Source organism: Thalassophryne amazonica, chromosome 2 (genome assembly GCF_902500255.1).
Source record: "Thalassophryne amazonica chromosome 2, fThaAma1.1, whole genome shotgun sequence".
Lineage (NCBI taxonomy): Eukaryota > Metazoa > Chordata > Actinopteri > Batrachoidiformes > Batrachoididae > Thalassophryne > Thalassophryne amazonica.
Genome location: NC_047104.1, coordinates 141,846,866 through 141,872,165, shown reverse-complemented (window position 1 = coordinate 141,872,165; position 25,300 = coordinate 141,846,866). Strand labels below are relative to the sequence as shown.

The 25,300-nt window shown below is 42.0% G+C and overlaps 1 protein-coding gene across 1 annotated transcript in view; it reads left to right on the top strand.

Moving 5' to 3' along the window:
* The window catches only part of LOC117531962 (fibronectin-like), a 57,926-nt gene extending 35,192 nt beyond the window's left edge, over positions 1-22,734 (top strand). Inside the window, 24 exon segments of the mRNA XM_034195154.1 lie at positions 403-575; positions 577-682; positions 949-1,140; positions 1,502-1,591; positions 1,684-1,950; positions 2,105-2,212; positions 2,252-2,260; positions 3,796-3,957; positions 4,050-4,205; positions 4,444-4,560; positions 5,896-6,165; positions 6,289-6,476; positions 6,555-6,642; positions 8,411-8,590; positions 8,697-8,786; positions 10,522-10,710; positions 10,847-10,936; positions 14,836-15,263; positions 15,350-15,488; positions 18,746-18,907; positions 19,014-19,139; positions 19,232-19,338; positions 19,430-19,528; positions 22,036-22,734. Of these exon segments, the coding sequence (XP_034051045.1) occupies positions 403-575; positions 577-682; positions 949-1,140; positions 1,502-1,591; positions 1,684-1,950; positions 2,105-2,212; positions 2,252-2,260; positions 3,796-3,957; positions 4,050-4,205; positions 4,444-4,560; positions 5,896-6,165; positions 6,289-6,476; positions 6,555-6,642; positions 8,411-8,590; positions 8,697-8,786; positions 10,522-10,710; positions 10,847-10,936; positions 14,836-15,263; positions 15,350-15,488; positions 18,746-18,907; positions 19,014-19,139; positions 19,232-19,338; positions 19,430-19,528; positions 22,036-22,113 (3,614 nt within the window). The 3' untranslated portion in view covers positions 22,114-22,734.
* The last annotated feature ends 2,566 nt before the right edge of the window (positions 22,735-25,300 follow it).

The following is a 25,300-nucleotide window of genomic DNA, read 5'->3' as shown; positions in this document are numbered from 1 at the left end:
TGCAAGCATTTATGCGTTGGGGTGGAGACAGTTTTACAGCTGATTTACTAAGACTAATTGGGCATTTGAAAGTGAGCGGTAACGTGACGTACATAGCAGTATGTAAATGAGAATTTTGTTAATAGCTGTAAGCGCAAAGTGAAATTCAAATAGCCATTTGCAGCTATGCGCCTTGTACTTCCTTTTTGCAGAAGCTCTGACACGGAACTGAGTGTGTTCACGCGCTGGCAGTTAAAAACAAAACAAAAAAAATCTCCTCTTTCAGACATTTAATTATTGTTCCATCCACAGTATTTAAGCAAACTGGTGAATAATTATGCTGCGTTCTGCCAGTGGAATGCAGAGAACTGTGCCCACAGTTGTCAGTGAGCATTCCAACGGTAGAACGCAGAACCCTTTCAGACATACTCCCACCAAGTAACATTGACTTTGTCAACATTACTGATGCCATCATTGGCCTGTGCTGGACCCCTCTGAACTATACTGCCGTTACCGGTTACTGGGTAATGGTGGTGGCAGCAGGTGAGAGTCTGCCACTTATTAAAGCTATGATGGAGCCATTGGCTGGTTATTACAAGGATTTGTGGTTTGGAACCTGGCGTGGGTTATGACATCAGTATCTTCAGTGTTACTGAAGAGGGGGAAAGCGAGCCGACCACACACATAAAGCAAACACATGCTGGTGATTTAATTCTTTCGCTCAATAAGTGGGAAGGGCTGGGTTTTGTTTTGGCTTATTTTTTTATTTTATTTTATTTTTTTTATAAAATCCAATGACATCAGTTTTACTAACTTCCATGTTAAATCCATAAATAGTTATCACGTGTATGATTTTTGTAATGGCATTATAAATTTTTTTTGCAGATGATACAGTAATGTATATGATTTGTTCATACATTATTTGAATAGAATGGTCTGCTTAACCAAAACTCTTCCTTGTTCCCACAGCTATTCCAGCTCCCACCAATCTGCGCTTCGGAGGTGTGGGCCCTGACCACATTAGGGTGACATGGACAGTCCCCAACATCGCCACACCAAGTGATATTTCTCGCTTTGTCATCCGCTACCACGATGTAAATAATGATGATGATATCAGAGAGGTTAATGTGGGAGGAGCCACCAACACCTTCCTGTTGCAGAGTAAGATGAATCTGTGTTTAAAAATGTCAGTTCGGCCATGTGTCTGACAGTATCCTCTTAGTGTTAGGTCATGGACCTTTCAGTAAGCTAATATCGGTCACAAAGTGTCTTAAATCACTAAAATTTCACAGAACTATTTTTGTGATGTCATGTTTTGGACAATACACCTATAGCACAATGAAATAAAACATTATCAGGTGCGTAAATATTGTGCACAGTGCTGTTCAATTGTGGCTTGTTTAACATGAAACCCCAGATATATTTAATTTTCACTAAAAGCTGGTTTTGACCAGTAAGATCCTCTTAAAGACCAAAATGCTTGATGAAAAGCTAAAATATATTTCCTTGTGCCTCTGTACAGACCTACTACCCAACACAGAGTACCAGGTCAGTGTCGTATGCGTGTACAGTGAGCGAGAAAGTGAACCAGTCACAGGAAGTCAAAGAACATGTGAGTATGATGATCAATACAAGCAATAAACATACAGAAATAACTATGAATAGATGCTAATGTTTCCTTTTTATGAATGTGTTTCCTGTCAGTATTGGACTCTCCTACTGGCCTGGACTTCTCTGATATTCAGACGAACTCCTTTACTGTTCACTGGGTGGCCCCAACTGCTCCCATCACTGGTTACCATATCCGCTATCAAAAGACCAGCAGTGGGTATGCCAAGGATGAGAGGCTGCCCCCCACCAGGACCTACTTCACTTTGAATAGACTGACACCAGAGACTGAGTACCTGATCTATTTGTACGCCGTCAGTGGCAACCAGGAGAGCCTACCTCTGATAGGCACACAGGCTACTAGTAAGCTTTACAGTATTTAGTGTCCAGTTTCAACTATAATGCCTTGGTGCCTTCATCTTGATGGAAATTGACTTAGTCTTGTTCATGGTTATCCTTTAAAATAACTTATTTAAAACATATTATCTCTTTCCTTTACCTCTCTCATCTTTTGTAGTCTCCGATGCTCCCACTGACCTGGAGGTGACATCTTCCACTCCCACCAGCATTACTATTCGCTGGGATGCCCCCTCTGTCACAGTGCGGTACTACAGGATCTCTTACGGTGAACAGGTCTGTACTTTTTGTTTAATGGACACTTTAGCAGGTACAAGTTGCTACTAGATGTTTGGATCCCCTTTTGACTTCAGAAGTGTTTTAATTCTTTGTGACCATAAATTCAGCAAAGTGTCGGAAACATTCCCAGAGATTTTGGTCCATACTGATATGATCGTATGATATAGTTTCAACACTGGATGGATCTCATATTGTTTGCAACCAAATTCTGATCCAACCATCTGAATGTTGACCTTAACAATATCATCATTTTAAGACCACTTTGCAACTGTTAATCCAAGTACCCATGTGTGAGGGAGACCAACAGGAGTGCCTATGCAAGAGTAGTTAGTAAAACCTCACTCCCCAACAGCTAAAAGGATTCTCTGGCCACAACGCCAGAGTCTGGGTTGTAGCCTCAGGTTAGAGACTCTGCCTCCTATGTTGGAGTTCAGTTTCAATTTCAGTTCAATTTATTTCATTCATATAGCGCCAAATTACAACAAAGTTGCCTCAAGGCACTTCACACATGTAAGGTCTAACCTTACCAACCCAGTTTGTGAGTTTGTGTCCCGAGGGGAGCGAGTGGGAGGAGTCACAACAGAAATACAAAGCAGAGCAAGGCGCTACACATGCTCTTGAGCAAGTGTTGTTTATAGCAGCACATGATGTGGCGACCAGTTCCTTTCCTTGCTGCCTTACACCTTCCCCAACTATTAGTTAGGTAACCCTTTTGCTGCTGGTTGGATAGGAGGGTGGCATCAAGTGTCAGTCCCAGCCAAGACTTGAACCACCAACCTTCTCCTTAGAAGGGCAGTGGCACTTGGTGCAGTCTTCTGCTACAAGGTGTTCAACAGATGCTCTTCTGCATAGCTTGGTTGTAACTTGTTCTATCAGCTTGAACCACTCACTCACTCATCTTCAACCGCTTACTCCAGTTAAGGGTCACGGGTTGGCGGAAGCCTATCCCAGCAGTTACAGGGCGTGAGGTGTGGTACACCCCGGACAGAACGCCACATACTGTACAGACCAACAAACACATTCACACCCGCACACACAATTCATTGTTTCCAATCCATCTAACCTGCATGTCTTTGGATATGAGAGGAAGCTGGGGCACCTGGAGGGAACCCGTGGAAACACAGGGAGAACATGCAAACTCCGCATAGAAAGACCACAGGTGGGAATCGATCCCATGACCTTCTTGCTGTGAGGCAACAGTGCTAACCACTAAGCCACTGTGCTGCCCCAGCTTCAACCACTGCTCAACTCTGCTATCATCAAGCCATTTTCAGCAACTAAATCATCACTCACTTTTTTTGGACTGTTCTTTATTGATCCTAGAGATGGTTGAGTGTGGAAATCCCAGTAGATCAGCAGTTTGTAAAATACACAAATCAGCCTCTGTGGCACCAACAATCATGTTCAAAGTAATTTCCTCTCCATTTGGATGCTTTTTTGAAAATTTAGATATTCTTGTATATATTTGCGTAAATGAGCACTTGAACTAAAGACATGACCAGTGAGTATCTTATTGCCTTGTTAATTTTTGGAGTTTGCCTCATTCACCTGTTTCCATTTCTTACTCTCTAGGCAATGACAGTCCTCAGGAGTTCACAATTCCAGGTACTCAGACGACTGCCACCATTCCTGCTCTGAAACCTGACACAGACTACACCATTACAGTCTATGCTGTTACTGGAAGAGGGGACAGCCCTTCCGCCAGCACGCCGACCTACATCAGACACAAAACCGGTACAGCGACATACATCATACCTGAGCTACACTGAAACATCTGAGGCTTGAACAAAACCCAAATGTCTGTCTCACTGACTCCCTGCCTTCAGACACTGAGCCTCCCTCTGACATGAAGATAACTGGTGTGAAGGACAACACCATCACAGTGCGCTGGTCCCCTGCTCAGGGCCTCGTCAAAGGCTACAAAGTCACCAGTGTCCCCAAGAATGGCCATGGACCATCTTACTCTGAGGTGGTGGCTCCTGGTAAGGCAAACAAAATGACAGTGCTACATGTATGCATTCCAAGGCAGGGGGTGATGGTCCACACTTGTTTCCAGTGCAGAAGGTTCACGGTTCAAACCCACCTCTGTCTATTCTCTGTGTAATATGGAGCTGCATCAGGAACTTGCGCCAACTCAACATGCAGATCCACCTTGGATCTGCTGTGGCAACACTAAGTGAAAAGATTCATCAGATTCTCATTGCTTTTTCACTTTTACAGATCAAAGAGAACTCACGTTTACAGGTCTGATGCCCGCTGTGGAGTATGTGGTGAGTGTCTATGCCCTGGGCACCGATGGACAGACGTCTTCTCCTGTGGTGGAAAACACTGTTACAGGTTGGTTTCAATGTATTTAATGGAACTTGGACAAAGAATGGCTCAGATGGAGTGATTTAGTTTGTGTGGTGTGTTCTGTGAACATAAATCTGGCTGTGAGGCCGTCACTAACATTCCAAATGGTCAATTCTCAGCTATTGTATTTCTTAAATGCTCTCAGTTGTGTTAGGGAACAAAGCACAAGTGTGCATAGCTTTCTTTCACCAAACTACTTGTTTATGTACTGCGATAATCAGGTGTGCCCTTGCCCTTTTCCAGTCGATAGACTTCAGCACTGAGGTAGTCTATTTGCATTTTGGATGATGCTCAGGGCACCTCACCATATGGCCATAGTGTCATAGTTGACACTTCCTCACAATGCACGTAGTCTGCCTCAGCAGAGTCTCTCTTAGTAACTGCTCATTTGACACAAAGTCATTCCAGTGGAACCCAAGGATTCTCTGGAGAAACCAGTCCAATGGACCTGCAGTGGTTGCCTCAGGTCAATAGCTAAAGTCCAAGGGCCCTATCTTCAAAGAAGATGCATAGATGAGCTGTGCAGTGGGATCAAGTCCATTTGGGGAGTGTCTGAGTACTTCTGTTTATGTAGCAGTAAATCTTGGTTCAAAGCCAGGCAATGGAGGCAAAGTGGTTGGATTTACGGTGTTGTTACGCATGGCCCAGTTGTAGTCTGAATTTATTCTCAACATGTACAGTGGAGTAGAGAAGCTTGAATCTTCGACTGGACTGGGTTGCTTGATGCAAGGACGTTTCGCTTCAAATCACAGAAGCTTCCTCAGCTAAAATTCTTGCTCTGGTAGTCTGACTTCTGTCTTGACCCTCGTAGAGAAGAACAAACAGAATCCACAAAAGCTGGAGTTTTAAACCTAACCAGACCCCTCCTACCGAGAGGCAGACTGCTATTGGCTAGTGACTAAACAATTCCTTTAATTAGCACCTATTGTGCTCTAGTTAGCACCCTCCTAATGACAGGGTAGCTGTCCCTCCTAACGATGGGACTGACGCCTCTCCTGACGGGTCTCCTGATGATGTGAATGACTCATTACCATGAACAAAAGACTGAAACTGCTTTGACCTGAGTACCCCATTCAGTCCCATCGTATTGTGTAGCTATTTAGACCATGACACTGTTTGCATTCCACGTCAAACAAAGTTGTATTTTTTTGTTGTTTGTTTGTCAGGGGTGAAATGTTTAATCCAAAAAATCAAGAGGGTCCAGGTTGAAAACTGTCTTTTAAGTTGACACCTTTAGCTATTTCAAAAGCTTTAAAGTGGGACATTTAACTGTGTGAAAATGATCATTTAAATGAAGACCTTCTTTGTGTTTTCTGGCAGCTATGGACCAACCTAAGGACCTGACCTTTTCTGACATTGATACCTCTTCCATGCGCATCTCATGGGACAGTCCAGATGGTTTTGTGACATCATATCGCATTCTGTACTCCAGCCCAGAGGAATCTGAGAGGGAGCTGCTACCAGCACCCAAGGGTAACCAGGATAGTGTGGTACTGAGGGGTCTTCACCCCGGGACAGAGTACACATTTAAAGTCATTGCCCTCCATGATCGAACACCCAGCACGCCATTGGTAGGAACCCAGGCAACAGGTGGGGATTGGTCTCTCTGTGGACATTATAGCATAGAAACTAAAACTATCACAGACATTCATGGCTTGACTTGAAGGTAGAGCAAACTCACACTTACAATGTTTCTGCTTGCATCTACATCAGTACTTCCTCCACCAAGGTACCTGCATATCACAGATGTTCGTCCTTCCTCCTTTGCCGTGTCTTGGCATGCACCTTCTGCAAAACTGTCAGGCTATCGTGTGGTCGTTAGCCCCAAGGATGTCAATGGACCCACCAAGGAGCTGAATGTAGCTCCAGACACCACACGTGTCATTGTACCAGAGCTCATGGTACAGAGTACTTCTGTCAGTATTTATTTGGAAAAAATGGCTTCTATCTGCCATCTTGACAAGGTCTGTGTGTTGTAGATGGGAACCACATACCAGATTCGCGTCTATGCTCTGAAGAACTCCCTCACCAGCAGGCCACTGGAGGGAGATGCGACCACACTGGCAGGTAAATAGCTCCTCCCTAACTTCTAAAATATGGGAAAAAAACAAGAACAAATTTAATTTACTTTTGCTGTACACAGAAGATAATTTGGTTTGAGATCAAAAGATGAATGAAGGCAGTTTAAAATAACTGTTCGCTCCTGGTATTTAAATCTAGATGAGTTCAGTGCCACAGAACACAGCATATTTTGTATTAGACCATCTAATTTTAGGGTAAGCAGAAATTTTGGAACAGATAAAATACTGTATCTGTGTCCTGCTCACAATGCACATAGTAGTTCTCCATTTTTCATTTTCTTGATTTGCCGTGCCTAGGTATTTACCCTGCCTTAACTCTTTACTTGATAACTCTGCCTGATTGTTGCATAATTATGTCGACCAAGAATGTAATAAACTCATCTGTGTTTATTAATTTATTTCTCTGACTGTTAGCAGGATTACGTCAAAACTACTGCATGGATTTTGACAAAATTTTTATCACAGATAGATATTAAGCCATGAAAGACTCCATTAAATTTTGGAGGTTATCCGGATCCGCATTCAGGATATATAGGCTTTTAAGGATTACGTCAAAACTACTTCGCAGATACAACATCATGATGTAAAACCAAGATCAGGAAGACACTGTTTAGTTTCAGCTTGTGAATTAAAAAACAGTTTGCAACATCTCGATCAGCCGGATCATTCTAGACCAGTATGCAATTATTGCATTGTGTTGTGGAATCCATCCAGGTAATGTCTGGGTCACCATGTGAATCACATATCTGTTATTCTGAGGCCTCGTCAAACCTGGGCGGACGTCAGAAATCTCAGATTGCTCTTTTTTATGTTACGACTGTTGCTGTGACATTGCAAATTTCCCCATGTAGGTCTCTCTCAATCGCGCTCTCTCTCTCTCTCTCTCTCAATCTCTCTCTGGCGGTAATAATGCCTGAATCTGTCTGCTTTTGAAGTTTTCTTTGCTTCTTTGATTGTCCTTTCATGATCTGTTGATCAGGACACCAGTGGTCTCCTTCTTTTTCAGGACATTTCAAATTGTACCGGCTGTTCCCAGTGTTTGTGCAATGCCTCCGATTGATTTTCACTACTTTCCCAGGTTCAAAAACACTTGTTTTTCTCCCACAACTCTCTGGTCCTCATATTGGCTAATCCTTTGTAATAACAGAAGTAGCGTTCACTGATTAGACTGAAATTAAAACCAAGAATAGACATTTGTACCAATTTAATGTTTCACATTGAAACCCTTGGATCACAATCCAATATTTTTGCTCACCCAAAGATCCGTTGGTCTGATTTGAAAGGTGGTATGTTCTATGTTGTATTACAACTTGGACTTCTTTGATTTTAACGATGGCCTAGTGGTTAAGCGTTGGGCTTGAGACCAGAGGATCCTCTGTTCAAACCCCAGCCTGACTGGAAAATCACTAAGGGGCCTTGGGTAAGGTCCTGAATCCCCACGTTGCTCCCAGTGTGTAGTGAGCACCTTGACATCGGTGTGTGAGTGTGTTCAGGTGAATGTGAGGCATCATTGTAAAGCGCTTTGAGGTTTTGTTGCAGATTTATAACACATCTAAATATAAATACTTGTATGAAGAAACAAAAGCTCATGTTTTAAACCGTCTTCTCATATTCGTTGAATTTTTGATCATTAATCCCAAAGTCTTCAGCACACTTTAAAAACAAATTAATTGGTCGTGTTGTTCCAATACTTTCTTAAGATCGATACACGATCACGTTTCATTCAGCTCTGTTTTATTCTCTCCTCTGAGCAGTCATAAGTGCTCCTCAACGTGTGCGTACCTCTGATGTGAAGGATTCTTCTATCACACTGACCTGGCGTTCAAAGGAAGGGGCCGTCGGCAGTTACCTCATCAACGCCACGCCACGCGGCGCCTCGCAACCTACAGTCAGTCGGACCATCCCAGGAGACATGCGTACCTACACCCTCACAGGTGCTCACAGCCTGAGCAGAGCTTTACTAAACTCATTGTAGAAGTACTCATGAGTACTGCCTGTGTACATTTCAGTGTCTTAGTCTTCAATGCCTTTTTTTTAAAGGTCTGCAGCCAAGCACCACGTACACAATCCATCTGTACACGGTGAATGGAAACACAAAGAGCACCCCCTTTACTCTCACTGTCGAAACAGGTAACCCACCCACACACATTAGCCGATGAGTTGATTTCATTGACAGAAAATCAAACAATAATATACATAATGAGTTCAATTGTACGAATATTTCATGAGGTGAAAGTTGGAATGTTCCATTCAACGAGGCCATACCATCAAAAGAATGAAAACACATTCATTATTTGTTTTATATGACGCCTAAAATAGATTCTTGTCATTTGATATTTTATTAATTTATAAACATCAGAAAAGGGACTTGCATTTTGGTGTTCGTCACTGGTGCTCTGACGTCAACAGTCCAACGCAAACTTTAAATAGGAGTCCAAAATTGTTCTTAGTCAACTTGCAAAAACAGTCAGATAGTTGAAAAATAATTCTGATGATGTAGTCCGTGATGCCTTGCATCGTGTACAGACTACCTGTTTTGTCTGTTTTGTCACTCTAGTGAAAATCACTTCAGAAATTTGTCCAGCTCTTCATCCTAACACCTCTTCATGCCTCTAGACGGCTTATAGTATAGTGGATGTTTTGTGTGTGTGTGTGTGTTAGAAGAATTAGCACCATCAATTAGCTCCTTCAAATCGTCGCCAGCCAGCAAAACAAACTCTTCCATGTTTAGCTAAACGCCGCCCCTGGTAGTGTGAGCGCATGTGGTGGTTGGGGTGTGCAATAGCACATTTCATATAGAACAAAAATTGCACACTAAAAAGCACTATTGCACGGTAAATGAAACTGTCGGAATGTTCTATGATGCACGTCCAAATGTCCTCAGACCACTTAATGTTACAAACTGGATGTGACCTGACTGCTTTACGTACAGTCATGACGCACAGCCAAATGTCATCATTGACGTGCAGTCTAAACGGATAAAACCAAGTGCTTCATATCTGTCTGGGACAAACCTCGATGCCTGATGGAACGTTCCGTTATTGCTTATCACGCTGACACAAACATATTCATCACAAAAGTCTGATATGATACATGCTGCCTGAACAAGCAACGCAATCACAAAACTCGCATAGCTCCACTGATACACCCAGCAGGGAAAAGGCCGCCCACCTGGAGGCAGGTCGACTGCAGGAATAAGAACAGCTCAGCCCTAATGTAGGGGCTCTTCTGTAGCAGTGTTGCATGTGATGTTTTGCTTCTGGAAGACCTGTCTTATTGACTCTGTTCATCAGTGTAGGCATCTCTTAATACAACATCTGGTTTTTTAAGTCTGTTTCCTGTCAGTTATTGAGTTCGTTCACCACATAAAACTACCGGGTGGGGTTCAGGCAGGCAGAAAAACCCCTACAAAACACAATGGCAAGTGGTACGAATAATCCATGTCACGTGACATATAAACTACCAATCAAATGACAAGGATCAACTCAGCCATTATATCATTTTTGATAATCAGTTAATAGCTAAAGGTTTCCATTGATTTCTCACAAAACTGGAAAAAAATTACTTTGTGATGAAATCTAGTTATTGTAAACTACTTCTATAAGTACTCGGCAACTATAGTGAGTTTGTTCTATGAGATTTTGCAAAGGACACAAAGGAGGAAGGATGTGTGTGTGCGATGGACACACTTCAGCTGCTTATGGGATATGCACAATCTCACCAAGCTAGCAAAAGTCAGTTCATTAGTTTTTGAGTAACCCTGCTAACAACCCAATGAGTGAACATGTAACCTAACACATGCCCTCGTTTACATTTTTTACTTTCACGTATGATCACAATCTAACCGGATGTTATTCCTTTGCAGCTGAACCGGTGGTCCAGGCTCCCACCAACCTTCAGTTCACGTCTTTGACCCCCACCTCCATTTCCTTCACCTGGCAGCCTCCTGCCACACACATCACAGGATATTACATCACCTACGAGGAGTCAGGACGAGCTCCACGAGAGCTCACCCCGCGCCCACACGTTGGCCAAAACTACGCCACCATATCTGGTAGCTGCTCTGCTATATTTTTTTGTCACGTTTTATTTATTTATTTATTTTGGCAGGGCATTTTTTTCTTTTGCTTATTTATTCAAGCAGAACACTGTGAAGTCACCCAGTTGTAACCAATCGTTCGCCTCTTCAGGACTGAAGCCAGCGACAGAGTACATCATCAAGGTCATCGCCATCCAGAATACTCAGAGAAGTACACCTCTAGTGGGCAGAACCAGGACTCGTGAGTACCTCTTTACATCTCTTTTTGATGAATATTTACCTGAGAAGCAAAATTATATGCATTTTTTCTTTTGTAAATAAAAAGTAAGGGGTGTAAGTGATGCATTCAATGACTTACCGGTAAATGTGAGGCTTTCAGTGACACTTTTTATCTGCTCAGCTGCGTCAGACATGTTGTTGTAACCGCTCTGCACCTCGCAGGCCTTAAGACAAACTGTGCAATCAGCAGTGAGCTCTGAATACAAGAAATACTCTTTTATTATTGTTTTGAATGTCATCAGAAATGCCATTCAAAATATTTCTTGTGTGTCTGTAATGCTGCATTATGATAATGTGCCTTTTAGTAGAAATGCTCAGTGCCCTAAATAGTCTGAATGACTTCATGCCAGGTGCCATCTTGTGTACGTGCCTATGGGTATTTTATATATTTCAACAGAAAACCACCTCAGTCACACTTTAAACGTTGCTACATACTTATTTTACAAGTGGGGAAAAATAAACATATGGTGTTTTGTGTCATCTCCAATCTTTTTTTTAAAAAAAGCTCTTCAATCATCAATATTATTTATGCCGTGACCTGGACTCAAACCCAGGGTCACTGCTGGCACAAAGCACTGAGTACTGGCTGTACTATGTGATCACAGCACTGCTGTCCGGCCGTTCACTGCCCATTCCCCCCCGCACTAATAAGAGCATTGTGTATAATGAAAATGTAGATGAATCCATTCCAGCCAGCTTGTGCAGACAATAATTCAAAAAGAATAAACACTGTCATCTTGTAATTCACCAAATTAAAACAATATATGAGGTGCATCCAGAAAGTATCTGTCATGTTAAAATCTGAGGGCCCCTTCACACATAGTATGAAAAAGTACAAATCAGGGCAAATCAAATCAAATCAAATCAATTTTATTTATATAGCGCCAAATCACAACAAACAGTTGCCCCAAGGCGCTTTATATTGTAAGGCAAGGCCATACAATAATTACAGAAAAACCCCAGCGGTCAAAACGACTCCCTGTGAGCAAGCACTTGGCGACAGTGGGAAGGAAAACTCCCTTTTAACAGGAAGAAACCTCCAGCAGAACCAGGCTCAGGGAGGGGCAGTCTTCTGCTGGGACTGGTTGGGGCTGAGGGAGAGAACCAGGAAAAAGACATGCTGTGGAGGGGAGCAGAGATCGATCACTAATGATTAAAAGCAGAGTGGTGCATACAGAGCAAAAAGAGAAAGAAACACTCAGTGCATCATGGGAACCCCCCAGCAGTCTAAGTCTATAGCAGCATAACTAAGGGATGATTCAGGGTCACCTGATCCAGCCCTAACTATAAGCTTTAGCAAAAAGGAAAGTTTTAAGCTTAATCTTAAAAGTAGAGAGGGTGTCTCTCTCCCTGATCTGAACTGGGAGCTGGTTCCAGAGGAGAGGAGCCTGAAAGCTGAAGGCTCTGCCTCCCATTCTACTCTTACAAACCCTAGGAACTACAAGTAAGCCTGCAGTCTGAGAGCGAAGCGCTCTATTGGGGTGATATGGTACTATGAGGTCCCTAAGATAAGATGGGACCTGATTATTCAAAACCTTATAAGTAAGAAGAAGAATTTTAAATTCTATTCTGGAATTAACAGGGAGCTGCAGCATTTTGAATTAACTGAAGGCTTTTCAGGGAACTTTTAGGACAACCTGATAATAATGAATTACAATAGTCCAACCTAGAAGAAATAAATGCATGAATTAGCTTTTCAGCATCACTCTGAGACAAGACCTTTCTAATTTTAGAGATATTGCGCAAATGCAAAAAAAACAGTCCTACATATTTGCTTAATATGCGCACTGAAGGACATATCCTGATCAAAAATGACTCCAAGATTTCTCAGAATCACAGTGAAATAGCTTGTATGAGCAAATGACGAAAACATCGAGCCAATGTCGCAAGGGACATGTGGTCAGCAGGCGTGAACGATGAACACAGTGAGTAGCTGGAGCATGTGTAACCACATGGCACAGCTGCTGTGAAAAAAAAAATACATGCCACTCACGGGATTCGAACCTGCAATTTACAAAAGCTCTGATTGCCAGCCACAAACTTTACCACTGTGCAACCATTGTTGTCCTATAAAAGGTGTGGAAAAATGCCTGAAATCAACAAGGAGATAAACATATAAAAAAAAAATAAAACCACACACCATAAAAAACACAGCAGTTTATCGAATCCCTCTTATCAAGTGGACAATACAAGTATGAACCATCTATTCCTCTGTAGATGACCCATGGTCACAGACGTACAGTCATGTTATGACATAAATGATGCAGTTCGCTCTTATCATGTCCACATCTATTGGTCCAGTGTGTCCCGCCGGCCCCGCACGTGTCTGGCCCGACACGCATGTCCTGTGGACGTCACGCTGTAGGACAGACACCGCATCACGTGGAACAGAGCTCACGTGGTTGACGTGACATTCAGATTACCCGCTGTGTTATGATCTGATGATCCATTTTAGCTGGGGCAGCCTGTCAATGTGCGCACCGTGCGCTCGCTTGCTACAGACCGTCGCAAGAGTGATATATGTTTTTATGTATGTCCACGTGAGGACAGCAAGCAGACACACACGAGTCACGGTGGGCAGTTGTAAGTTCATGTCCGTCCAAACACGGTACATGTTCTCCATCTGTGACGTCCAGAACCAGAGATCTCAACAGCTGCTGGTGTCGGCGGCCACGCCCCCTGACAGTCCAGCGCACACAACAATGTGTCACTGTGTCTGTGTTATGTGATCATTTCTTTTTAGTTATTTGTTATGTAATTGTGTATGTAGGTAGAGTTGTAATCATTTATATACTTGTCCTGGCTGTAGTCACTGTGCTTTTAATGTGACACGCTGTGTGCACTGAGCCGTCATTCATTTCCTGCTGCCAGTGAGCCTCTTGTCAGCAGCTGGGAGGTGACTAGCTGTGCTGTGTGCGCTCTGATGTGCCTGTCCACTCCCCATCTGTACATCCATATCAGCAGTTCAAGCAAGTGTGCCCCCCCCCCCCCCCAGCACACCACATGTGTTGCGGATGGGGGGGTGCAACGTGATTCACATGCACGCCACATGTGCGTTGCTGTTTTGCAAAGCCACACTCGTGGGGGCACTTAGACAAATTTCATATCCAGCTCGAAAGTGATCCTCTGCTGACTGTTTTCGTGTTAACAGTGTGAATGACCACGCATTTTCAAAGTGCCAAGTGAGCAGTGTTACATATTCGTGTGTGTCACCTGGAATTTGGCCGACACCTGCTGCAAGCGGGATCGAATGTGCTCTCACAGGGCACACTCTGTCTTTCAGCCGCTGGTGTGCGCAAATAGTTGTAGCAACAGGTGCACAAGATGTTGGAGGCAGCAGGAATCGTATGCAATACACGCATTGCATACGATTCCTGCTTCATGCACAATTCAGCCACATTCGTACTATGTGTGAAGGGGCCCTGCTGGAGGCGCATGCCTGCTCTTTGGCTTGGTACTCAAATCAAATGACACCTCACATGCTGTGTTTGTTTCAGTAGGATAAAATAAGTTTCTAATACTTTCTGGATGCACCTCGTAATAATGTGGACAAATCTTCTGCTGTATTAATAAAGACTTCAATTTGAATGTTACATTACTTCAGACAATGTGGGTGATGTGACTGATTTGACTTCAGTAAAGTGGGAGGTTTGAGTAACAAGATGGCACCTGTTTGTCACGTGGCACTGTTTTAACCTGTCATAAGCAGAATGAGTCTGAGTTGGCCAAGCTGTCTATTTAAGGTGCTGGTAAAGCTCATGTAATGCTTCATATCTGTGGCCTTTGTTTGGGAGAGATATGCTACAGCAGTACCCCCCCCTTATCTAACCCGCTTGCTTCCCTAACTTTTCTCCCACCTAGAACCAGATCCCTTGCTTCCCTTGCCTCTGCCCAATGGCCCTGGAACATCAGACAAGCTGGATGTGCCCCAAACTAAACTGGACAACACTGTCCAGGTAGTAGGCACCAATGGACAGGAAGGGCTCGGTGGTCATAGACAGCATCTGGAGTACATAGAGTACAACAATAAGTATAATGGGAACATCCCACAACCGCCATATGGGCAGAATCATCAGCCCCTCATTTTTGTGCCCCTTCCTGATGCAGAGGGCCGCAGAGTGCCCATCCTGAAGCTGAATCTGCCGATTGGCACCTCCTTTAGTAACGACACAGGACTTCCCCGTGAGGCCCAATCCAGGACCACCATTTCCTGGAAGCCGTACAGTCAAAGCAACGCCTACATTGTCTCCTGCCATCCACTCACCCACATAAATGAGAAGATGTTCCAGGTAAGAGAAAACACTGATGACTGCAGTGTGTCTGAAGGGCAGGTGAGTCAGAGTTTCCTCAGACCTCATCTGTGTGTATGTCACAGGTCCGCCTGCCAGGAACAGCCGCCACTGCTACACTGATAGGACTGACACCAGGAGCAGACTACAACGTGATTGTGGAGGCTCTGAAGGGTGTTCTCAGACACAAGGTCCTAGAGCAGGTCATCAGCGCCGGAAACACAGGCAAGCATTCAACATCTCCTTATTGGTCAGAAAATCTAAGCATGGTGCAAAGCCCACATGGGTTGTACAGTAGAATAACACAACCACCACAGCACAAACCGGTATGACGTGTACAGGTGTGAGTCTCAAACTGTGGTATGAGTACCCACAGTGGTACGTGAAGAGTCTTGCAGTGGTTCCCAAAGTCTCTGAGGAACCATCTTCTGGGATAACTAGAAGAGCACTCTGTCGAGCACCAATCCACACATGCTGTGTGTGGTTATTTATTGGCTATAGTGCCACCCACTTTAAGCAGAACAAGCATAGTTGTTTATTAAAACCATGTTTATCAGGTTTTGCAGTCAGAGATGGCTGGACACAATTGCGAGACTCAGATAACAAGCTCTTAGGGTTAAGACAGTTTACTTTGGTCATCAGCTGGGTCCGGTACACAAAACGGCAGTTAAAAATCAGCAAACATAGCAAGTTCATTAAGCAAAAAGGCATGGTCACAAAACAGGCAGATGGTCAAAAAAAAACACAAGGAGGCAGGCAGGATGAGAAACGCAAGGAACAGAGCTGGAAACGAAGGCATAAGGCACATCGATCTGGCAGAGGAAAGGTGCACCAGTTGAAGTTTAAATACACCCAGGTGATTAGTTACAAATGAGAAGCGGGTGTGTGAGAAAGAACCAGAACAAGGGCGTGGCCATACAGAGAGAGACGCCCACCACCAAACATCAGGAGACAGACAAGAAGAGACAGAAAACCCCAAGCAGGAAAAAAGGACCAGCAAGAAAATTCACCACAGAGAAAAATAATGCAAACTAAATACAAAAATAACAAACAGAATCCAAACATCCAAACTCTGACAATGTTAATAATGTGGTTTTAAATGAATTCAGAGTATTACAATGAATCAAAAACCATGCATTGAATAGCAAGTACCACGTTTTCTTCTACATCTTTAAACTTGAATTGAAAACACAATAACCCAATTTATTCTGTAGCTACACTACTGTACAAAAACGTCACCATAAATAAAATTTATTACAAAAACAATTACACGCTTCCAAGTATCAAGTAATCAGAAATGAAATACTTTTAAAAACTTTACTTCTCCTGCACTTTGCATTCAGAACTGAAGTATTTGGGGTGAAGCATCCTGTGGTTTTACACGATTGTCCTGTTTGTTGTCTTTGAGGAATTATACATCAGATTTTTATTAATATTTTTTTCATAAATTAGCAAAAATTACAGAGGTTGAGTTTCCCGGGAAGTTTTGCCCTCTGCTGTAACAACTACTAGGACAGTAATTATCTGGCTAAGAATCATTAGACAGACTCTTACGTATATTTGCAGAAAGTGTTACTTAATCCCTGTTCTCACTTTTATGGATTTGCATCCCTGGAAAAACTTAAGGCCCCTTCACACATGGCACGAATGAGCATGAATGAAGCAGAATCGGGCCGAATGGGAAACAATGCCCAAGAGCGAGATGCAGTCAGGAGGCACAGACATTCAGACAGCCGTGTACAACTGCTGTACAACCACTCAGAATGTGGGCGGATCCCGCGTCGTCTGAGTCATGCACGATCCTGTGCATACGCACGAGTGCTGGAAGAATGAGGTCCAATCACCGCCTGATGTCTAAAATTCTGGAAGGCAAACGTGGGCCAGCACTGTGTCTGCTCTCTTCACAAGACCTGCTGAGGATGCGAAAATACTTCGGACTGGAAACATGTCATATGTGTTAAATATGTGTCCCGCCTTTTGTCACTTATTTTTAATGTGTGTTTTTAATATCTGTGCTTTTTTTTTCATTAGGAGTTTTGTTTTGGACTGAATATGTGTGTGTGCGCTGAATAAATTCAGTCATTCATTCATTCATTCACATATGTCAGTCGCTGGCTCTCCCCTCACACGTGCTCTGACCGCTCCGTGCCTTTTCAGTGTGATTGTGCGATGTCCACTTGTAGTTCACAGGATGTATGTGCACCACAGACATTGCACAAAAAGATGTTCTCATGAAGATGTCTCCTTTGAGAACCCCAACGGGATCCAGTGGAGGTGCACGTACGCCATGAGCCGGACATGCTGGCAGGATATGACGTGCCTGACCGTGGCGAATATCCCTCTAACGCAGACTGGCCAGCCATCACACTGCACCTCGACTATGGTGTCATGTGCAATACATTCGAGCTGGCCACGTGAATGGGCCTGGCTGTTGTAAGTGCACTGTGACTGCTGCTGGAGGTCTTTGAATTGCACCTCGACTTTGACCGAGTGTGGGTGGAATGGCCAGTAGTGAAGGCTGGCTCGGTCGGGATATACGGCCAGGATTCGACGTGTCCGAACGTTTCCTACAGTTCACCAACCGCAGTCCGAACAGTCCGACTTGCTGTACAAATGTTGCAACTGCAGTCAGATGACTGTATGACTGCATCTTGACCGCCGTTCGATTGGGTTTCCAAAATGAATGTGACGCGAATGTGGTGTGCATGTGCTGTGGCTAAACGGATGTGCTGATTGCTATCTAAGGCATTCAAATGCGGCTCAAGTTTGCACAATTGTCATTCAAATTGTCCATCGTGCAACATTCAAGGGCTCTTTAGAGGGACTGGGAGGGATCATCTGGGAATTCTGTCTTTGTCTTGTTTCAACAGTGTCAGGATTTTCCAGAAGTTTAGAATATTTTTGTTACATTGCAAATTTTGGTACACTGTGATAATCCCTTGCATTTCTGTGGGATATGTAATGCTGTCGTGCATGACATCACATGACCAGGTTTTTCAGCAGCATCAAGATTGTGCTAAAGTTGTACTGCATGTATGCCACAGGTTTATGCACATATCCGTGAAAGAACAGAGCATCACGTTCCTAACATTTATTACAATTCTGGTTCATCTATCAGCATATTCGCAAATGTTGTGTCATTGATCAGTTAAGTATGAATCAGGATTGTATAATTTTTCTTTTTTAATGAATCTTTAGTTGGTCTCATTTCTAGTCATTTTTCCTTTCAGTTTCTGATCCAGATTAAATCTTAATCTGGATCTCAGAAGTACCAATCTGTCATACGAGTCAAATTTTGGTGACATTTTCATGCAGTGACATCAGAGAAATCATTACCTTGACAACAGTATTTTCTTTCATTTCATTTGATAATTATGCATCATCATTATTAATATCAATAAATAAGTTAGTTTAATGTGAAAGAATGTTTTTCCCTAAAGTGCAGCTTCCAAGTCACATTATGTCCATCCACCTTTCTTCAGTCCCAGAGAGAACAGCCTCCGACACGGACTCATGCTATGATTCGTTTACCGCCACCTACCATGACGTCGGTGCTGAGTGGGAGCGCATGTCTGAGACGGGCTTCAAGCTGTGGTGCAGATGCCTGGGAATGGGAAGTGGACACTTCAGATGCGATTCCTCCAGTAAGTATTTGTTTGTTTACCCCTGCTACATAATATAACCACAGCCCTAAAAGTTCTAATTCCACTTCACTCAGTTTCCTGTCAATTTTTAATTTTTTTAAATTAGAGTGGTGCCATGACAACGGCAGGAACTATCGCATCGGAGAGCAGTGGGATCGGCAAGCGGAAAACGGCCATTTGATGAGCTGTACTTGTTTGGGAAATGGCAAAGGAGAGTTCAAGTGTGAACCACGTAAGGACTCTTAATCCTGAGTGAAACTGATTTTTGTCTTTCTGAAATAATCCAAATGTAACATATGTGAATTTTAACGTGTGTCCGTGCAGATCAGGCATTGTGCTTTGATGACGGTAAAACATACCAGGTGGGAAACCAGTGGCAGAAGGAGTACCTGGGCGCTATCTGCACCTGCACGTGCTTTGGGGGACAGCAGGTGAGACGCATCTGTCTCCTTGTGAACAGTTCTCATATTCAGCTGAGAGTCAAATCAGTTTTTAAAAAAATATATTTTCTGGTCCTGTCAGGGCTGGCGATGTGAGAACTGCCGCAGACCGGCGGGGACAGATGTTGATGCCACTCTGATCAACCCTGTTAGATATGGAAGCAGCACTCTGAACAAACTGGTGAGGGAAAGCAAAAAGATCATTTGAATAACGGTCATATTGAGCAGAATTGCTTCTAACCACTTTTTACATTTTGTGTGGCTGCATTTTAATGTTAAACATCCCCAAAATACCAAGTCTTTCGGTTGGTTTTTCACATTTTCGGTGGTTACGCCACAGCCAATCACAGAGCGTGGCGTGATAGCCAATAGCGGCCGGCGTATCAGATGGACCAATCACAGGCATGTTTTCAAAAACACGCTACCAGTCTCTTTGTACAAGAGACTGTGGTACCAGTGCTGCTCATTCACAAGCTGTTGCCAGCGCGTCGCCATCTTGGTTAGCGTCGGACAACCAAGAATAAATAGAAATCGATGGGCATGATCAATGTTTCTAAGAAAGAGTTTCACCATAAATCTGCATTTTCTGTACTATTACTGTGCTGTTACATTTATTCAAGCTCAGTCCCACATTTGTACAGCCAATATTTGTCAAAACACAGAAGAGGATCAGACAGTTTATATAAAAGACTTGAATGAATTTGTCAATCCCAGTCCAGATGTTGTGAAGCAAGATAAAAAATAATACCATCAGTCTGTCAAAGACACTATGTCTGCCAAGACACCAAATACTAGTCTGATCCTTAATTAATTTCATTATGAAGTTAAGTTAAAATGGGAAATAATCAGGCCTGAAAGTAAGAACGTCGCACGCTCGCATCATATTAAAGATATTATAGACTGCTCTTAACCCACCTGCGATGCTGCTTTTACGAAGCGCTTCTCCGCGAAAATTTCAAATAAAATAAATCAAATGAAACAGCCAGGAGCAACCAGGGTGAAAGTAAGATTATTCAATAATTTCTGGACCAAGTTGAAAGAAATTTGAAAACACTACACCGGAATATGGAGTATATCATAGAAAAATTAATCTCATTCATGTATATTCTTATATTAGTAGAATATACAATGTCAAGGCGACTGTCATGTGACCCACCAAATTGAGAGAAAAAACATTTCCATTCTATGAATTTGCTCTTACAGAATATCTCAGGGTGGTAAAGTTAGACCTTACTCGTGTGAAGCGCCTTGAGGCAGCTTTATTTTGATTTGGGACTATATAAATGACATAAATTAATAAATTGGAAAACCTGATGTGAAGAAAAAAAACCTGAGGCTAATTAAAAAGGGACAAATTGAGACTTATGAAAGTGAGACTTTTAATTGAATTGCTAAGCGAATGGTGAGATATTTATCATGACAAAGCACTCAGGCAGTAAAACTACTTTACAGAATACAGATCGAGACAAAAAAAAAAAATAATTTCTCACCTTTATTCAGCAATTTTAGTCATTTCCCCACATCATTAATATTACATATAATATTCACTTAGGAAAGCTCAATTTAGAATCCTTTATCAGCTTGTCGCTGCATCTGAACGCTGCACAACACAGCGTTTTCAGATCACTTTAACCCAAGTTTAAGTCAGCGCATCACAGATTTCTATTTAATCTAATGCCTGATGACACGTAACGCTAAGCAAGATGGCGGCTGCTAGGCACCAGCTCACGGGAAGTGTCCGCCGTCTAGTGGACTGAATAGAAATCGATGCTAGCTGTGCACAGAAAGGATCACTATAAGAATTTGAGAGCCAGTTGGGACTGAAGCCCATTTCCACCGCAGGAACTTGTGGGACATTTTAGTCGTCCTTGTTAAATTTTCACATTCTGCATGAACGAGGAACACAGAAATTAAACATTTTAAACTAGAGTCTGAATAAAACATACCAGGTGGCTGATATGACCCTTTCATGAACATATCAACTTCAGCATTTTTGCCTAACAATGCAGAAAAACAATTTTACTCTTAGAAATGGTGTCATTTCATAGTTTGTCAAGCAGTGGGTGCTCCAGCATCATTGTTTATTAAGTAGTTAAGCTTAGCAGGGACCCCATCACCCCTTGGTCACATTAGCTATAAGAGAAACAGGAAAAGGGAACAGCTGCCATTACCTTTTGGTCAGAGTGGGCGTTTTATAGCAACAATAGAGGAGTGGTCGCCATGCCACCAGCTAGCCGGGGTCAAAACACACGAGAAGTCTATTTTATGCAAATGCTGAGTGATGTGACATGGTGACTGCCTATCTGAATGAAATCAGAGTGCCATACATTAGTTGGTTGTTGGCTGTATTTGTAATAAAGTTCATGTTTAAACTGTGAAACATCAACCTCAATTACATTTCTTTGTCATAAGGGTTTGTTAACAAAATATTAGGAATTATTGCCATTTTTAGATACATATCAGCAGACATCAGTATAGTCTTTTTTTTTCTCCCCAATATCTGTATTGGCATGCAAAAAACCCATACCAGTCGTGCTCCGTTTTAAACATTTTTGTTCAGTAACATTTTGATAAATCTTGACCTCATTTTAAGTCTTCACCTGAATCAAATCCAACCGAGTCCTTCCTACGTATTAATGGCATCTTTCCTGATCATACATTGACATTTTCTCATTCCTCTTCCTTCAGAATATTAAGTGTCCCATCGAGTGCCTCCGACCTGAGCTGCTGGCAGATGCTCATGTTCCTCCAAATCCTCAGGAATAAAAGACCATCAGGCACCTGCTTTGTTTGCTCACCATCCGACCTTTGCACTGTCTTACCCCACAGAAGATGTCATGTTGACCCGTGTTCATGTTTCGTGCACTGCTGCCTCAAACTGGTTTTTTTTTGTTTTTGTTATTCGTTTTTTGTCTTGTCACTGTCACTCTGTATAGGACCCCGAAAAACACCTTCCATAATGTCCTCGATGCAATAATTTACGTAGCTTTAAGAGTTATGATTGTTTCCATTTGTGTGAAAACCCCAATGGAAGTCATTTCAGAACTTTCTTACCAAAGAATAAACCGCAATAAAAAAAAGCACTGTATTACACGAATGTTAACACAAATAAGTCTTAGGTTCCGTCTAAGGTTCGTACGTGCTTTTAACTTCTGAAGCTGCTCTTCTTGCTGCAAAAGGGTCACACTGTGTGTGATTGACACATTCTAACCTGTAATGTCCGTTCAGTAATTTATCCCTGTAGTCTGGAAGTGTGAATGTGCGAACTGGGATGTGAGAACTTGAACTATTTTTGTACTTCATTGTTCATGCCAAAGTTGTCTCTACCTTTTGCAAAAAGACATCCCTTGTTTTAATAAAGCTGGAGAGATCCTGAGATGTTACGTTTGTTTTGAGTGGCTGTGAAAAAAATGCATAAAGCTGAAGAACTGCAGGGGGCACAAGTGAGGAAAGTCATCAAGAAACCCACATCAACTCAGAAGCTACAAGGGAAGCTGATGTCTAACTAGAGCACCATGCTCAGAGTGCAAATTCCACAAAATTTTACCTTGCAAAAATTTTTCAAGGTCAAAGTCCTGTTAGAAGTGGCTTTTCGGAAGCTAAATTAGATGTGATCAAATAGCAGCAGCATGTATGTAGTTCATGCACTTGAATCAGTTTTTTGTGGTGTTCTCAGGTTTTTTTTTCCAACTTGTTCAGTTTCTGGATTCTATTTCAGATAATTTTCAAAGAACATTGGTTATCTTTGCTACGCACAGTTTTGTCACTTGGTTTCTGACTGATAACTGGAAGACAGACAAACAGGCATAAAATTGGAACCTCCATCCAACTTTGGTGGTGTCGGTAAATCCACAACAGAAAAAAGTGATTGAGGCACTTTTGATCGAGATATAATGCAAAATGTACATTAAATGGGCTTTTAATATTAAATTCAAATGTCCACAAAATCCACATTCCTGATCAAACTTTGTCAGGTGATAGTGAGTGCCAGTCTGCACCTCATTTTCAAATATGAGCGTGACTGGGGTATGTTTAAGATATAATGTAAAATATACATTAAATGGGGTTTTCAATGTTAAATTTAAATCCGGATGAAATTGTCAGATAAAGGATACCATCCTACACTCAAATATGAAAGAAATTTTTTTTTTGACAGTTACTGAATTTTTGAAAAATTTTTCAATGTTAAATATGGTGTTTTCCAATTTTTCAAGATTTTTTCCTTGCTTTGACCTTGAAAATTGAATCCGTTCTCATCTGTCAGGACATGAATATTCAGTAAAAACTTCACGATATGAAAAATTGTGGACTCCAGGCTGTTCACAAACAAGACAAACAGGCGAAATGAGAACTTAAGTGAAATTTTCTGCTTCCAGATTAAGTGCACGTTTTATGGAAGCAAACAATGGCACATCACTGTAACACCATTTAGACAGTAGTACAGTGTGGTGTGGCAGCATTACACTATTATTACCATTTTGTCATTTGATTTTTAAATCGACCACAACAGAGAGTAGTGTTTTAATTTTCTTCTCATCCATGTATTTAACATATTTACAATTATATACTCAATCACACACTCGATTTTAATATATGATTTACCACCCCCTGCTGGAATGGCACATGAGTCCAGAATGTCAGTAAGTGTCCATTGTTCAGTGTTAGCTAATATATGTAGCTTCTCTTAAAAAAAAAAAAAAAAAAAAAAAAAAAAAAAAAAAAAAAAAAAAACATGATCAACGTTCAGTTTTGTTGCCATGTCAGCTCTCCCCAGGGTGTGCATGATTAAAATTGCGTACACGCACAGCTGTCTTTTCTACCTTCTGCTGTATGCAGGTGCTTTTAATTTGACAAAGAGATGGTGGCGGAAGACATTAAAAGTACTAGACATTTCACTCATGGTTCCAACTCACTCATAGTAACAAATGTAACACTTAACTAAACTGACAAAAGTAACTGAACTACAAAAACAACCCATAACACTAATAATGTTAAACTAACATGAACCACTAGCATTTAAAACCTCAAACTCCCATGATGCATTGCAGTACAATGTTGATTGTTTATTGGTTTGTTAAAATGGCCAATTTCTCCAAAAATATTTGTCCCATCAACTTTCCATTTTTGCAGCATTCATTCTTGACTCAAAATACATAAGCATACCAAATGGAAAATGTCAGCTCTCTCCGGTTTTTGTGTGATCAAAGCCCCCCCGCCACACACACCACTTTACTATTGTAGATGGTGTCATATACTACCATTCTTTATTATTAAGTTTGTGGACTGGTAGTATTACTAGTCAATTATTACATCTGCCAAGGACATAATACTTATATATCCACTGGTGTTTGTTAGTATTATGTCAAAGCTACTTCAAAGATTGACAAAATTTTCACTCCAGATACATTATTAGTACATGGAAGACTCCACTGAATGTTGGAGGGCATGCCCCCCCTTCCATCTGGATGCTTCTCTCTTTTGCACTCTTGGAACAGTCCAATCATGAATTTGTGTATTTATGTGGAAAATGCAACCTGATTGAGAGGTAAGAAGGTTTTATGAGTGTATTTTACATCATACTGTCCTCTAAGAGATTTTAGGCACATTTTGGGGAGGGGGAAAAAAAAACAAAACTGTTTGTTGTCACACGGGTCTGCAGCTGTTTTTACTTTAACTACAGCAAGGACACTCAGAGCAGACACTGAAAGAAAAGTTTTAAAATATTTGTAAAATTCTGCACTTTGCTCGCTGTGAGACATCTACACTAACACACTGCCTCCAGCGTGCAGACAGGACACAGGAACAGACACGGACTCTCTGCCATAAGAAAAGCAAAACAGACACGTACTCTTGAAAACGATTTTTAAACGTTTTGAACATGTTAAATTTTATATCTTGTGTCCAGCCTTGATTTTGCATCATGACGGCGCCAGAGCAAACCCTGCCTTGTGGC